The sequence below is a fragment of the Delphinapterus leucas genome, chromosome 14, assembly GCF_059928025.1.
Source record: "Delphinapterus leucas isolate spDelLeu-1000000601 "Yukka" chromosome 14, BTC_Dleu_Yukka2, whole genome shotgun sequence".
NCBI classification, from domain to species: domain Eukaryota; kingdom Metazoa; phylum Chordata; class Mammalia; order Artiodactyla; family Monodontidae; genus Delphinapterus; species Delphinapterus leucas.
Genome location: NC_143142.1, coordinates 29988450 through 30005165, shown reverse-complemented (window position 1 = coordinate 30005165; position 16716 = coordinate 29988450). Strand labels below are relative to the sequence as shown.

General features: G+C 44.5%; 1 protein-coding gene across 3 annotated transcripts in view; it reads left to right on the top strand.

The window, feature by feature from the left end:
* Window positions 1-6415, top strand: part of TWSG1 (twisted gastrulation BMP signaling modulator 1) — a 36849-nt gene extending 30434 nt beyond the window's left edge. For 2 of the 3 annotated variants that reach the window (XM_022551333.3, XM_089894240.1), the window contains exons 4-5: window positions 1621-1887; window positions 3376-6415. In XM_022551333.3, coding sequence (XP_022407041.1) covers window positions 1621-1887; window positions 3376-3557 — 449 coding nt within the window. In that variant the 3' untranslated portion in view covers window positions 3558-6415. The remainder of the gene's footprint in view (window positions 1-1620; window positions 1888-3375) is intronic. The other variant, XR_016387438.1, reaches the window with a different exon arrangement.
* The last annotated feature ends 10301 nt before the right edge of the window (window positions 6416-16716 follow it).

The window sequence follows — 16716 nt, the reverse complement described above, 5'->3', positions numbered from 1 at the left end:
TCTAAATCATAAAAGTTGAGGTATATTGAAAGATATTATAAATGGTATGCACAACCTGTTATCCTCAGCTCTTGCCTTGTTCCTTAAACTAACAAAATGTGGAACACACATGAGAGAGTTTTTCCTTTTCCCTAAATTTATAAAGTACAGGAATTTATAAATTTGGTATAACTTTTCAAACTTTTAATGTGAGGAAAAGGAAAAACTTCATATTAGACCTAGTAGTTGCTAAACAAAAATGAAACATAATTTAGCTTTTAAAAGTGAAATGTTTCACAAAAGGAAATCCAGAGGGTTCTGTTTCAGTTATTATTGCTAGTAAACAACCTACCCCAAAACATAGTGGTTTAACACAGTAGTAATCATTTAGTTAGCTCACAGAACTGCATTTTGGGTGAGGTTCTTTGGGGTCGCTCCTTTCTGCTCCACACAGTGTCAACCGGGACAGCTCGAAGGCTGGGGCTCATTAAACATTTCCACAGCTCTCTCCTTTATAGAAAAACTCCTTGGAAAAGTTTTCTATAGTGACTAATTCTCTTCTGCTGTTTCCTCTTTTAAAAATAATTTTTTTAATAATTCATTTTGAAACAAATTCAAATGTAGAGAGAATTTGCCAAAAGGGTAAAAAGACTCCCCAGTTATTAACATTTTATTGCATTTGCTCCGTTGCTTGGTACCTCTGGCTCTCACCCTCTCCCTTCCCCCTGCCCAACACACACACACACTCGCACACTCATGGGCACACACTCCCATGAGACTCTTTTTTTGAAACTTTAGAATAAAAGCAAGCTTTACACACAATGTCCCATCACTGCTAAACAACCTTGATCTGGGCACATTGGTGTCTGCCAGATTTTTCCATATTGAAGTCACCATTAACCCCTTTGTAATTGATTAGTATTTTGTAGAGTTTTCCAAGAGTACATCAGTATGCTCCTCATCCAACCTCTACCCACCAGCCTTAGCATCCATTGACAACTCCCATCTGATCAAACACCTCTATGATGATTGCCAAATGGTGCTTTACTCTTTCCTTCATTTCGTCTACATTTATCCTTTGGCACTCTGCTAAAAGGAAGAGCTTTCCCTTCTCTTCCATTTTTTTATTCTTTTATTTATAATATAAGGACTCATCAATCCCTATTTTATTCATAGGGTGGTAATCCATTACTATCACTATTTATTTTAATGTTAAAATTGTCAGTTTGGCCAGTGGGAGCCCCTTCAGGTTGCCTCCTGTGTTGTTTTGACGTGTTCCATCATTCATTGATCACTTCCTTACTTTCTGGCACAGAAAGGTGTTCCAGGGTCATTTCGGACGTTCCCTAACCCAGCCCTGGAGTCAGTCTTTCCCCCAAGGAGCTCTGTTCCTCTTAGCCAAGGATAGGTATTTAGAAAACAAGATCTGGGCACTTGGTGTGCTCAGTGCTACTAGGGTGTCATTGCCTCTAGGCCCTCTCACCAAAAAACCTAGGAAGGTATCTATGTACAGTGTTAGAAGGCACCTGATTTTAATATGTTGGAGCTTGGATTGCAAGGCAGTACCAAAGAATATCTCATGACAGTCAGTGAGAAAAAGAAATTTTATTCTCTTTGCCTTCCTCGCCACCCCCCCCCCAGGTATGTGTAATCCTCGAAACTACAGTGACACGCCTCCAACTTCAAAGAGCACAGTGGAGGAGCTTCATGAACCCATCCCTTCTCTCTTCCGGGCACTCACAGAAGGAGACACTCAGTTGAACTGGAACATTGTTTCCTTCCCTGTTGCAGAAGAACTTTCACATCATGAGAATCTTGTTTCATTTTTAGAAACTGTGAACCAGCCACACCACCAAAATGTGTCTGTTCCCAGCAATAATGTTCATGCACCTTATTCCAGTGACAAAGGTAACTGCCAAAGTTGGCTTTTTCTCTCTTGCCCCCCTCACTTTCTCTGTGGTCTGTGAAGCCTATATTAACATTATCTTTTAGAGTAGCTTTTTGGTTTTGAGTGTGTATAGTCTTAAGTAAGTTCTGGACTTTAATAACCCCAATCCACGAGTATACAAGGAGGAGTTGTTCTCACAACTCCTTCAGACTTCTGGTGATAGAAGTTCTGTTGGAAAATAGATAACCAGGTTCTAATTTTGATATTTATTTGCATTATGCTTTCATTGTTCTTTTCATGAGATAGCAACAAGGCTGCTTACCTTATGCAGAGTTGTTCATCGTCAGGTAACATCCAGAGTGTCCTAGGAGGTAAGGTTTCTATAATAGCATTAGTGCCACGAATGCTGCCAGGTCATCAGCTGAATTTGTTAATGAGCAAGTTGGTATTACATTCACCTCATTTCCAAGTGTAGCCTTACCCCAGGCAGTGCTCTGCAAATGAGTGCTGTTGGTCAGAAGGGACACTGAATGAGAGAGTGACGTGTACAACTTGGAGAAGCATGTTAAGGAACATTTGTTAGTGAACACAGGTCATACCTTAACTTTGGAATGTGTAAAAGGCATGTAATTTTCATAATGTCTGTGATGTTTTCAAATTAAAGGCTCCACACAATTTCACTGTGGAAGAATAAGACAATTATGAATATTGCAGTTATTTCTTAAAATATGAGATGAGTTATATATAAACAGTATAATTTGTGCTTTTTTATTTGGCTTTTTTGTTGTGCCCTCCATTACAACCCTGTCTATAAAGTCGTATGAACTTTGGCCATCAATAGTAAAAGTAAAACAGCTTTTGTTGATAAAGAATAAGAATCCTTATTTCCTCTCAGGTTAAAGTACTTTATAAGACAAATTATAAATCTTGGGAAACATCAGAAATGTACCGAAATGTGTTTGCTACCACTTTCCCATCATTAAAATGTAAATAATCAACATGCTAGGTATTAAATAATTCATAAATTTTTCTCAAAGGTTATTCAAATTCATGATCTAATAAGCAGGAAGATAATTCCTGGAAACACCACCCAGGATAATTTCTAATAGCTAATGCTGAATTGTGCCACATTGCTAATCACATTGCATCATTTGAATTACTTTATTTTATTGTAAATTCTCAGTATAAATCTAGAACAGTGTTTTTCAAACTTGTTTTAGCTGGAGAATTCTCTCCTTATGGAAATCTTATCAGAAATGCCCAGACCCAAGTCTGACATCTGAGGAAGTGGTGAAGGAAGCCCTTTGTGTCCGAGCTGGAGTGGGAAACTCCCTTCTCAATGTGATTAACAGATGTGATCTTTTTTCCCCACACCTCACCTGTTGTCCTAGGCAGACTAGCAGCAAGAGAGCTAAGATAAATAACTGTTAATAATATTCAGCTAAGTGTTAAAGCCTTTCCTGCTTTTCCTATTTATTGTGCTAAAATCTTAATCTTTTATTTTTCAGAACACATGTGTACTGTGGTTTATTTTGATGACTGCATGTCCATACATCAGTGTAAAATATCCTGCGAGTCCATGGGGGCATCCAAATATCGCTGGTTCCATAACGCCTGCTGTGAGTGCATTGGTCCAGAGTGTATCGACTATGGTAGTAAAACTGTCAAATGTATGAACTGCATGTTTTAGAGAAGGAAATGGTATGCACACCAAAGCAATTTAGTCAAGGGTATGAAAAGCTATTCAGTGATGTCTACTGGTTGCACCTGAATGCCAGCAGGTTAGGAAGATGTGAAGAGTTTGGATTGAGTTACTTCTAAAGTATGACAAATCCGGGATTGTGTTAAATTATGTTTATAACTGCTCTTATTGATCTTACTGCCCGCTGGTAGTGATAAACCCTTTCTTCTAAACACATGTACAGCTTTGATCACGTGAGAAGCAAGTGCATAGAGAACACCTTGAGAGAGGAGAGGTTTCTAACACAAAGCCTGGTGTCATTTTCTTGTCACATTCCAGAAGCCTTTTGTGTCGAAGGTTTACAGCATGTTAACATAGTTATGATTTCTTCATTGTAACTACTCCTAGGACACTGAGTTTTTAGAGTTGTTTGCCATTTTTCACTGTGCCTGGTATTATTTACCTGTTCTATAAGTAGGGTAGATATCCAAATATATCACCCTGTGTTCTCACCAAAAAATCACCATACAAAGCTTAATTTCAGACCTCTTTATGTTGGTTTTAGAAGGTAAATGCTTACTGTATTTTACAATTTAAAACACTTCCACAGCCGAATCCACCCTACGCTACACATACCGACAAAGCTGTAGGGAAAGTTTCTCCTCCTCCTCCATCCCCGGCCCAGAGTACTGCTGTGGGTAGTGATGAAGCATCCTTACCAAGAATTGCAGGGCACACCTGTGAGGCTCTGTGCAATACACTGCTAGGGTATATAAGAAGGGAGAGCTTTCCTCTGACTTAAGGTACCAGCTTAAATAGCTCCAGGAAAGGGAAACCACTGCCAACCGGACTCCAGGGAAATTTTATGGAAATGGCAGGGCTGTGGCTAGCTGGACAGTGGGGATGAGGCCGCTCAGCCTTCACGCCACGTTCTCCAGTGGATGGGTGGTTGGAGGGGATAAAGCAGAGAATTCCAGGAATGAACGGGGAGGGTTGAAAATGCCCGGTATTCTAGTGGAAGCAAACTTAAAACTACTTACATTCATTACGTTGTTATTTTGTAATCTTTCCTTTAGGTTTGTATATAGATCAGGTGTTCTTGTTAAACAAGGGTTATCACACAGTAGGAGGTTAAGACTGTGAACTGCCGCCCACCCCCGCAAAATTCCCTGTTCAAGATGACATTAACTCTAAACACACTTCAGAACATTTGGGCAGCTTTTTATATAATGTTTCAATGAAGATAAGTTTAAATAGTATGTGCCCTTCGTGGTAATAAAATCTCCATCTTCAAGCATGAACCTGAAACGTACATATTTATATTCAGAGACTCTTAGCTTTACAAAATTACTAATTTCTCAAATAGTGTGTATTTGAATTCTAAGTAACTTTTAGGAATACCTCTTTGTATATCTAAATACTGTAGTATATAAAAATAAATAATGCTCTTTGTATTCATTATCTGGACAATGGTTAGTTACAAGATCATATGTAATATTATGATTATCATAAAATGTAAAGACTTGACACCTTTTCTGCTCTTTCAGATAACTCTAATGAACACTCAAGGTACTTTTAGCCTTTTAAAAAGTTGAAATTTAGCTCATGGATGTATTTTTTGGATGGGAAAACATTGGGATGTCCTTTTCTTACTTTTACCTAGAATGCCTTTTTTTACGAGTGCCTTGAAAACAAACATTAGCTCCCTTTCTTCATTAATACCTATAAAACTGAAGGTTTTCTTGAACTTACGAGATAATTTTAAGAAGTCTGCAGCCAGCTGCTTCATTTCAACTTTGCTGTTTTTCAGACTCATTTATACTTAGGAATAGAGGAATGCTTTTGTGTTTATTGACAACATACTTAATGTTTCCATAAATATGTCAACAAACTTTTTTAAACTGCATTTATCTTCCTTTTTAGGTATTCATTATTAAATTTTAAAATGTAATATCTCTTGTTGGGAGAATAATTTCTTGAGCCATGTTATGTTTTAACTGATTTTTCTTTCCTCTATTTCTCCAAATAGAAATTATCCCTAAATATAATGGTAAGTTGTATATTCAAATTTTACTTAATTTTTTGTCTTATGAAGGGGTTAAAAGAAAGTGTTCACCTAAACGATTCCATTTCCAGTTCTATAATGTACTTCAGGTTTTGAATAACAATATTTTTATAAATTAAAAGTATAACATTTGGGAAACTGATAGCCCCACTAAAATTTAGACCTTCTGTTACCATTCCAAGCACAATTCACTTCTATACTGAAGCTCTGATTAAAAAAAAAAAAAAATTAATCAAAAGTTAGGTTACCTTTCTTATAACTGGATCCAAAACATTAAATCTTAAGTCTGTAGGTATTATAAAAGCCATATACAAAAGGTTCTTTCCTCTAGTAAGACATGTCCTTGCTTGTTGGTTTTCCTGTCTCTCCCATCACATCTAATTATTACTGAAACTGTACTCATAACAGTGGCACCAAATCAAATGATAATTCAAATGCAATGTCTTTGTTTACAGAGATGCTATAAAAGAGAGGCCTCCATTTAGAAATATGATTTCTAAAGTTTCAGAAAACAAAATTGATAAAATGTTAGAATATTTGAATAACTATTTACAAATCAGAATAACATCAAAACGGAGAAAAGGAACTAAGACTTCTGAAAAATGAGGTAAATATAAATAAGCCACATATTTAAAGTTTGTTTTTAATAAAATCTTCGTTGAAGATTTTTTAATCTATTCTGCATTCCCAAGACTTTATGTGTATTGTATTTTACATGATCTACAATATATAAAATTATGTATTTTTTTCTCTGGTTGTTCCTATAAACAAAAAAGTATTTTAATAAAAAAATTAAAATGAGTGTGCCATGTTTTTGTTAACTTCAGCATAACAAACCAAAATAAGTTTGCCGTTTCTGTCTAGTGAGGTTATTGTTCAAGGGATCAGCCCAGGCATGCCTCCTCTCTGGACGTCCCTACAGAGTCTGCTGAAACAAAGGATCTTTCACAGTTTGCTCTCTGTTTTTTCATGGGCTTTATTCCAATATGGGGAAACCTTTGAAATGAAATACGTACCTTCTCCTTGCTTGCTCTGTGGGCCTTGTGATGCCAGCCAGCCTCACGAGAACTTCCTGGTGGTGGAAGGAGTCACTGAGAGAACAAGGTGGGAAGAGACTCCCGGCCGTTCCGCACTGACTCTCAAAGGGCAGTGTTACTGGAATTGAAAGCCCTCAGCTGTACACTCTTGAAATCAGTGTTATTTCACAGAATGTTTTGACAGCCTAGTGGAGGAGGAATCTGGAGAGGGGAAAATTCAAGAGGACAGGTTCCCCGCCTGAGTGACTTCAGGGATGATGGACCTGAGGGGTGGATTAGTTTCAAGAACGATAGTTCATTTGATTCGGAAAGATGTTCTTTCCGAATGGCGGGCAGTCGTGTGGAGCCGAGGGGAGAGAGGGTCAGAGTTGGGGGTGGAGGGGGTCTCTGAGCTTGAGGAGTGAGCAGGGGCCAGACCGTGGGCAGGCTGGTGCCCATGCCCGTCAGCTCCACCCCCGGCGTTTTAGTCCATGGAGCCGGTGGGCACGCCTGCAGCCTGTGGTTTAGGAGTTACGGCTTTGAGCCCTTAGAGATTTTTCCTAACCAACAGAAAATAAATTCATTTTACATCTTTTTATTTTGAAGTCTGTGCTGGAAGGATGGAGGCAGCAACAGCTGCAAGGTCTGGCTTGTGAGATGAGAGCCCTCAGTGCAGAAGCAAAGACAGAAGAGACCTCTGCCCTCCCCCGGGCGTGCTGTGACTCGCAGAAGGAAGCTGGGAAAATGCAGCAATGCCCTCATTTGACTGAAGGTAGCACAAAAGTTAGACACAGTCACCACTGCAGTATCTTTACAGCAGAAAGGATTGTATTTCCTGCCCTCTCCGCTTACCGCTTCACACTGAAGTCGGGGTGGTCCTGCCCCGGGCGGATAGCAAGGCCTCTGTGCTCCTTTGCCCCAGAGGGTTGAGTTGCCCAGTAGGAGGTAGGCACACAGACAACCTGCTTTTGTTTTCCAGAAGCCTTACCTGCTCCCAGGGATTCTGCTGGGGGAAGGGGAGAGAGTGAGCGCCTTGGCAGCCTGAGAGTGAAGAGAGGGCCTCGGAAGAGGCCTGGACCTCCCTGGCCGCGGGGCTGTGCCAGCCTCCACTCTCCCTGGACGAGGCTGGAGCCCTGGGCGGGCCCGCAGCTCACACAGGGGGCCGGGCTCCTGAGCCTGCAGGTGCCTCTTTCTCGAGGTTTCAGCTTAGGGATGTGAGCAGCCCAGCCCTGGTTGTCCAGGGCACCCACACTGGCCCCTAGGGCTCTGTGAGATGCAGGACAGGTGACCGCCTCTCAGGCAAACGTTGGATGCTCTGGGGCTCAGAGTCAGACTTTGATTTAAAGAAGTAAGGAGGCGCGACACGTGGTGCCCCGGGTTTATGGCCTCTCAGCCGCAGCCCTGGCAGCCTCGCTGCTCACACTACCTTCCCTCCTTCCTCCAGCCTCCCACCCCCACCGCTGGTCCTGCCCCTCAGCAGCACACCAGGTTCACTCCACCCTGGGGTTTTGCAGGAGCTGTTTCCTCTGCTGCGCCAGCTCTTTCTGCAGATTTCGGCTCCTTGTTCTGACTCAGGTCTCAGCTCAGATACCATCTCCACCACCATTTCTAAAGCAGCAGCCCCAGCCTGTGACCCCCATCCTGTTCCAGTTTTTTAATAGGCGGTGACCCCCCAAAGTGTCTACCAGCCTCTTGTTAATCATCTCTTCTCCTCAGCTAGCGTTGGAAGCCCATAAGGGAGGGGCCTTATTTCTCTGTTCATTGCCGCCCTAAACACAGTCCCCTGCGCCCTGGAGGGCAGCACAGACTGTGTTATGGATGAATGAACTCAGCAGATCCTATCAGATTTCTGCTTGAAACGGTGGCTCCCCGTTGGACTCAGATAAAGGCCCAGCTCCTCAGCAGGCTCTCAGGCCCGCAGTCTGGTCCTGCTCACCCCACCAGGCCCGCCTCAGGCCTCCTCATCTCACCCTGAAACAACAGAAAATCTGCACGCTAAAACATTTAAGTACCTGCAATTTTTCACTCGAGGTCAGGCAGTTAATATTCTGTACTTGCCTGACATGGGAAAAGTTCTTACTAATGTAATTTAGTAAATCAGTCAAGAAATAGTCCTTCAGCCAAAGTATGAAAAGAACTTTTCTGAAAGCCGATTTGACTCTCAAGCACGTGATATATTTTCTGAGGATAAAAAGATGTGCTTTGAGTTTTAATAAAGGGCATTATAAACATTCATCAACAAGGACTTATTCCTCAATTGCTGTATGTTGTACTGTCTGTTATTTTAAGCTTATTCATAATTCACAAAAGGGTAATGCAGTAATAATTTGTTATAATTTTTAATTTCCTGTATCCAGATAGATAGTAGGTGCTAAATGTGGGCGGCCAAAAAATTTAAGAACTTTGTTAGATCCAATACTTTGGCTGCAGGGAACTCAGGAAAACAGGTTATTTATTTTTACGTCCTTGGTGTCAAGTACAAGCACCTATGTTGAATGTTCCTTCTGAGTCTGATCTTGTATTCCCTGCCTTTGGACAAAGTTCAGGATCATGTTCTATATTTCTCTTAACGATTTTGGGTTTGCCTCTTGTTTAAGTGGCCTTTCCCCCTGGATTGTATCTGGAGATCTTCTTCCAGATACTGCTAGTAGATTCTTCAGGTTTGGGGTTTTTTTAAGAAAATAAGTTGGAGTATTGGTAATTAAACTTTTGAAACTCATGCCTATGGGTATTTGGGGAATAAAGCACGCACTGGTAGAATTGATGGCTGAGCTGGTCTGGGGCACAGACCCTCGCTGACAGGAAGCAGCAGCGTTTCTGAGTGTTATCGCCAAGGACTTTATTCTGAGGGCCCCTCAGCGTGTTTATGAGTCGGACGGACAAGGACATCGGCGGTCAGTAAGGCAGCGGTGATACCACAGGTGGTTGTAGTAGCCAAAGATTTTGCCAGAGGAGCGTTCCAATGCATTTAATTCCAGCGGTTGAACTTTTTACGTCTGGTTCACTCGTGGTGGCCCATTTCCACCTACGTTTTGTCCTTTTGGAGGAAAAGCTTGTGTGCATTCCCAGGAGACCTGGGTTACTGGGGAGATTTTCATTTGCTTCTGCAGCTGCTCCAGGGGGCTACCAACCGAGAAACCCTAGAACTATGTATGATATTCTACAATGTGCTTAAAACAGTAAAAGTTTATGTTCACATTTCCTTGTAGACAAATACAATATCTGGAGGGATTCACAGGAAGGTGAAAACCTTGGCTGCCTCTGGGTGGGCAAACGAGAGGCTGAAGGACAGCGTGGGAAGGAGACCGTGTCATCACCTGAACTGTGAGCCATGAGCATGAGTTTACCTTTTCAAAAAATACATAACTAAAACTTCAGTTTCAAAAAAGACACGAACAGAAGTATTTTTCCTTAAAAAGTCAATTTTGTAGCACCCCAAAGCTGGGTCCCTCTCAGTGACTAGCTACCCAGTCTCTGGTAAACATGCTAACATATGACGGAGACAAAATTGTGTGCCACGGGGAGTCTTGATAGTAACTGAAAACCCCCAAACTGTTGATCTAGTCACATTTTTTGACGGACGGACAATGACATATATTCAGTTCTCAAATTCTAATAAATTGCTTCCAAACAGGATCTAAGATTTGAGGGATAAGATTTTAGGACAGATAGTCCTGCAGTCTGTGTCTTTTCCTACCTGGGATTTACTTCTTTGTCCTTATAAGGGACTTGAAGAGTGTAAAGTCAGGCCACAGTATTCATTTAAACAGCCACGTCTCAACTCCCTTAAACTAATCAGAACCAACAAAAACATCAGCAAGAAACTCCAAACCTCGACTTTAAAATCCCATGAGAATGCTCTTGAAGAAGAATGTATTTGTGATTGAGTAAAGCTCACTGACCTAGGACTGGCCTCCGCTGCCACGTTTACCGTCTGTGAAACTACTGCCTTCGGGGCTTTTCTCCATTCCCTGTTCCTCCTGCCCTGATGGTGGGGCCTCCATGACATTCTTGAGTTGGAATGTCTTTGCTCGTGCCAGTTTATAAAGAGTTCAGTACACTTGGCAGGACCCGGTGACCCGGGGGGAGGAGGAAGCACCAGAGTATGATCGTTCTAAGGTAATTGTTGATTTATTAAAGCAAACCGTGCCTCTCAGAGTGTCTACAGCCCTCCTTTTGTTGAGTTGTCTGAGTCGACCTACCCGATTTCCTCCCAGGGACCTTCTGACACGAGTACAGACCTCGGAACATAGAGCTCGTTCCAGAAGGCCCTGGAGCACAGACTCTCAAGGGATTCCTGGGCCCTGGCAGGAGGCCAGGCAGGCTCCTGCTCCAGGCTCCAAAAATGGATCAGACCCCTTGAAGGAACACATTCTCTTATTGATCAGGAATCTTGAATGAAGTTGAAGAGGTGCAGGTGTTCGGCAACTCTGGAGACGAAATTCAAACCGCAGAGCCCCTGCCTTCCCCTCCGCTGCCCAGGGATGTGGGCTGCTGGGGGCCCCGTCTGCCATGCAGGTCACCTACAGCCCTGTCTTTGTGCCCAAGGCTCTCCCATTCTTTTTCTCTCTTTGATTTCTAGATGAAGAGAAAAACAAACATCCACTGAAAATAGGGGAAAGGAGAAAACTATTATGCATTTACTGCTTGATTTTCCTGATAATGATTTGCAAAATGGATGGGAAAAAAAACCCCATGATTCGATCATTTCTCAAATTCATATATTTCTCTTGAGAAATGGGTGCACTGAGCAGACAGGCCTGGCAGTCAGGGCTGGGGCTCTTCTGGATGCTTTCAAGGCCAAGCTAAATGCAGAGCAAGGCAGCGGCAGGAAGCTGGCCTCACAGCATGCTCTGCTGGCCTCTTTGGTGCGTGAGGGGGCATCTACCTGCCAGGTCCGGGGCCTGTGGGTGATGACTGCCCTCCGGGGGTGGTGCCACGGCACCATGTGGAGTTGCACCCCCCCCCATCATCCATGTTATAGTTAGGTTAGCATGTGTGCATTATCTGAGCACACCTGGAATTGCCCCACCGGTCACAGCGCTCAGAGGCCAAGTCACAGTAACCTCGGGACCTGGGTCCCTTGCTGGCTGGACCAGGGAGCATGGGTGTCCCAAAGCAGCCTGCTTCCCAGCAGCCGGTCTGATGGTGAGGTGGACCTCGGCTCTTCTCTCCTGGGTGTGGGGACCAGGAGCTGCTCAAAGAACGGTGGCTCGCGGTAGGGCCCGACCGACAGAATGACGTCAGGAGGACCAGCATGGCCCGATGGGTCCTGTGCACGCCGGAATTGTGAAGGGACAGAAAAGGGTGTTGCAGGCTGGCCAGTCCGAAGGCAGAGCAAAGCCTCCATGGCACAGGCTCTGGGCCTGCCTGAATCCAGAATGATCTCAGCCCCATGTTTTTGGCTTTTCCTGTATCCTTGTGTGGGTGTTTCCTTGCAACGAACCAATTTTCTTGAGAAATTTCAGTGAGTCTCTGTTCTTTACAGCCCCAAATCCCAAGTAATCCAGTGTTCTCCTAGTATTTTTTCTCTACCCAGATGTACCTGTGTACTTTTTCTTACAAAACCGGATCAGTGAAATGCTGTCTCTTTAAACTTGACAATATATTGTGAGAATTCTCATAAATATCACTAAAACTTCGTAGAATTTCCTCACCAGGTACCCAGACTTCTGAATAGCTGTCATCAACAGCGAAGTCCGGTCTGCTGCCCTCCTACTGGAAAGCGTCTGCCACAGAAACCCAGCACCCAGTTGGGTGAAGTTGGCCCCCCGAGCCCATCCAGCCCCAGTCCTGGCCACGCCTGGCCCGCCTTCTCCGGGCCTCCGAGACTTCTAGCAACAGTTCTCACTGTCTCTGGCCAAAACCAATTTTTCAAGAGCAGAAACATATTGGAACTGTCAAAAGAACATGAAATGAAAAAAAAAAAAAAAATGAAATGAGCCACAGAAAAGCATGAAGCATAACTTAAACAGTTCTACTTGTTTTGTGACATTTCAAAAAGAGCAAATCTGTCATCAAGGTAAAAAACTGAAACGGAAGCCGAGCACTTTGGTATCAAGTGCTTCACATGGTGAAGATGGCCCTAAAGCCAAACCATCTCAGTGGGCTGTCAAGTGACATGGGTCTTTCAAACAACAGGTGGTCACCCTCTGCCCATGCCTCTCCTGCTCCAGGGCCTCTGAACATCTGCTTCTGTAGCACCTTTGGTGGCAGCTGCACCTCCCAGGTGCCTTGGTGTCCCTGAAGCCTGGGACCCAAGGACCCTAATGCAGGGCGCCCCAGGGCCCCCTCAGACTCCGCCTGGCGGCCCTGCCTGTCCCTCGAGCCCTCGGCACAAGCTGTGTGGTGGCCTCTTCCCCAGCCACCATTGACCTGGGCCGAGCTCCGTCCTGATCCCTGCACTTGTGGGTTGTGGCCAGTATTGCTAAATGCCAAGATACCGGCACTACCGGCACTGGTGCTCATCCGTGTTTGTTCCTGACCCTTGTCGCTCTGGGATCTCTCTAGGGTCATCCAGAAGATTGGAGAAAACAAACCTCAAGGCTGTCGTGCTGGCTTTGTCCACGGCTGTGTGTCTTAGGGACACGGCAGGAGAAAAAGAAAAGTTGCTCACTCCCCACAGTGTCTGCATCTGCACAGCATCCTGGTGCTCACACGGTCACATAACTGTCAAAACTCATCCCAAAAAAACAACAACAAAAAACAAACCAAAAAAAACTCATCCTGCTGAACACTGAACGCCTGTGCGTGTGGCTGTGTTCATTATATCTTAAATTTTTTCAATAAAAAAGTGAAACCAGAGAGTAGCGCCACATAATATCCTGCCTAATAATATTAGGAGAGGATGCAAATAAATCAGCCTTTCCCCTGGGCTCTCTGAGTCGGCCGTTGGGCCCTGTGTCCCATCCCGCCTCTCCCATCTCTCACTTGGCTGACGTGCAGCCCGCTGGCTGCTCCTTCCGCCTCTGCTCCTCACACCTTCAACCCATCCTCCTCATGGCGCACCCCAGGACCTTTGTAAAATGGAAATATTTCCAAACTTCTGGCTTAAAATCCACAGTCACGTCTCATCTGCTCCCTAGAGGATAACATCCAAGCTCCTAACGGTGCACCACCCACCTCCGTGAGTGGCCCTTGCCCACCTTGCTAGCCTCTGCTCTCACCCCTGCCTGGCTCCCATTTTGTGCTCCAGAAACTAAACTGCTTCCAATTCCCCACATGCCCTGCTTGCCTCCTGCCGGAAATGCCCTTTCCAAAACCACCAAATTAGAATTGGTGCCAGGAGAAACACACACTGTGCTTATGGGCTTCCAAAACAGCGGTCAGGTTTTATATTTTCACCTTAAATCAGGACAGGTACCCAGTTTCACCTGTGAGCCAGATGTGATGTGAAGATGGTGCCCCAGGCGCGGGCCTCAGGCTGTCGTTTAAGCCCCAGCTTTGCCCTTGACCGAATGCACGTCCTGCCCGGGTCACTGAGCAGGTCTGAATCTCATTCCCTTTTATGTAAAACCAGGGTTACAAGCACCCGCTGTAAAGGAGGAGGAACCCATGAACTGTTGGGTGCAGCGAACTCTATAAACTTTTCAGAGACGCACAAATGGCAGCTTAAGGCGAGCTGCCTGCCGTGAGCGCGGGGCAGGAGCAGAGCCCACAGTGGGGCCTTAGTGACATTTTGTCAGATGGGTTCTGTTCGAGAATCCTGGGAAGAATTGTCTATGGCTGGCTCTGGCACGTGAAACACTCTAGTGGCTGCTCCATCAAATGCCGTAAGGATTCCTTCTCCAAGGGCATATTTCAGAACCTGTAGCGTCTGCCCCCAATTATGGGTCATGGTAATGCCCATCACACAGACACAGTGTGCTCCAGCATAGACAGGCTGTGGGAAAATTTTAGGGCACACGGTGGACAGAGCGCTGGACGCAAGAGAACCAGATTCTGAGCCCTCCTCTGTCACCAGCTCGACCTCCTGGTCTCAATTCCCTCACCTCCCAGGGCTCCACAAAACTAGTGCTAAGGGCCCTTCTAGTTCTTACATTCTGTGTGTGGCCGAGGTAAAGGTGCAAAATGGGTGCTTTAGAACTGAGTTTTGATTAGCATCTGTCTTTAGGTGACTCCAGGATCAATCGAGCCACAAATATTAACTGATTTACAATTATAGTCCAATCTGGCCATTCTCACCATCAATGAAATATACTGAGCTCAGTCTACCAGTTCGTATGCTGATTTCTTAGGTGAAATCTCCTTTTCGTAGGACTAAGAGGTCCTCCGTTTAAAAGGAATTAGTTAGAAACAGTTACAGTCAATGCCTCTGGGGAATGGGGCTTGACTGGAGGGGGACAGGGAAGCATCATGTCAGATCTTCCGGACTTTGCTTTCTACCTTCTGAATTTTGTGTTTTCTGTTTATACCAGTGGTTCTTTAAAATAGTCACATAAGTAGTTACTGATGAAGTGACTCTGTATTCGGGACTTGCAGGGTGGGGGGATGAAATGGGACCGGCCATGTATGGAGAACTATTGGGTGGGTGATGGTTACTCGGGGAGTTCCTTATACTGTTCTCTCTACCTTTGGGTATGTTTGAAATGTCCCGTAATGAAAATTTTAAATAGTAAACATTTCAATTTGTTGAAAAGCACACTAATGTCATAAACTGCAAGATTTTGCATTATTTCACCTTTTCCTTGAAAATTTTGTTACTGTAATAAAAACACACAAAAAATTCCTTGTAATGAATCAGTTAAATTATTCCATGAGGAATTAGAGTGAGAAACCAGGGATGAGACTAGAGTCAGAGGCCAGCCCCCACTGTAGATGAAATTTTGCATTCCCCCCAAATATATGTGTTGAAATCCTAACCCCCAACTTGATGGTGCTGGAGGGGGTGCTTTGGGAGCTGATTAGGTCATGAGGGTGGGGCCCTCATGAACGGGGTTAGTGCCCTTGTAAAAGAGGCCCCAAAGAGCTCCCCCACCCTGACCACCATGTGGGGGACACAGCGAGAAGACAGCCATCTGTGAGCCAGGAGGCACCAAATCTGCAGTCACCTGGATCTTGGACTTCCAGCCTCCAGAACCATGAGAAATGAGTCTGTCGTTTATAGCCGCCTGCTCCGTGTACTTTGTTGCAGCAGCCCCTAGTCCCTGCTGAGTGGCAGAGCAGGTTAGTCGGTCACTTTGGGACACGAGCTACCCTCCCGCAACCTGGTCTGTGCCAAGGTAGACACTGTGTCAGTCTGAGCACGTCCTCAGACACCAGGACCCCTGTGTTACTGACTGAGCAAAGCACCTTCGTTTGGGGGCACTTTTCCTGTCTCACTGACTCTTCCTTTAGGGAAACGTGGAAGAGATCGGGCCACTGACCACACAAGGACAGTAAAGAGGGGTCAGACAAGCACCATGAAGGGTGTTCTCCTCTCTGAATTGAGAAAATGGCTTTTATAACCACACACCTGAGCAAAAGCTTCTGTTTTCTGATTATCTGACAGTGAGTGAAGGAGTGAACATATAAACAAGGGTTTCTGGCATTGGGGGAACCAATGGAAAACCTGGGCTTCAATACCACTTGGAGCAGTTTCCCGCTGCTGTTGTTAAAAATTACACCACAAACTCAGGGCTTAAAACGGCATAAATCTGTTCTTTTCCAGTTCTGAAGGTCAGAAGTTCAAAATCCATGTCAACGGGCCAGGGTCAAAGTACCAGCAGGGGAGGTTCCTTCTGGAGTCTGAGAATCCCTTTTCTCGCCTTTTTCAGTTTCCAGGGTCTGCCTGTGTTCCTGGGGGCTCACAGCCCCTTCCTCACCTTCAATGTGCCTCACTCCAGCCTCACAAGCTCAGATGGCTTATTTGAAAACAGTGGGTTTGACTCTAATATTGGTTTTCCTTTGGAAGACCATGTCCTTCAGGATTTGACACGTTTGAGAAAGAAGGAAATCCACATCCTGGGACTCCTCGTCCTTCTCTTTTCCCTCTCCTCTCCAGAAGCTTCAGCATCCCTTTGCTTCTCCCTGAAGCAGTGATCCTCAACCAGGGGAACGAGAGTTTCTTTCTGGAATGAGATCTGTCAGATTTATTTAGGAGAGAAAT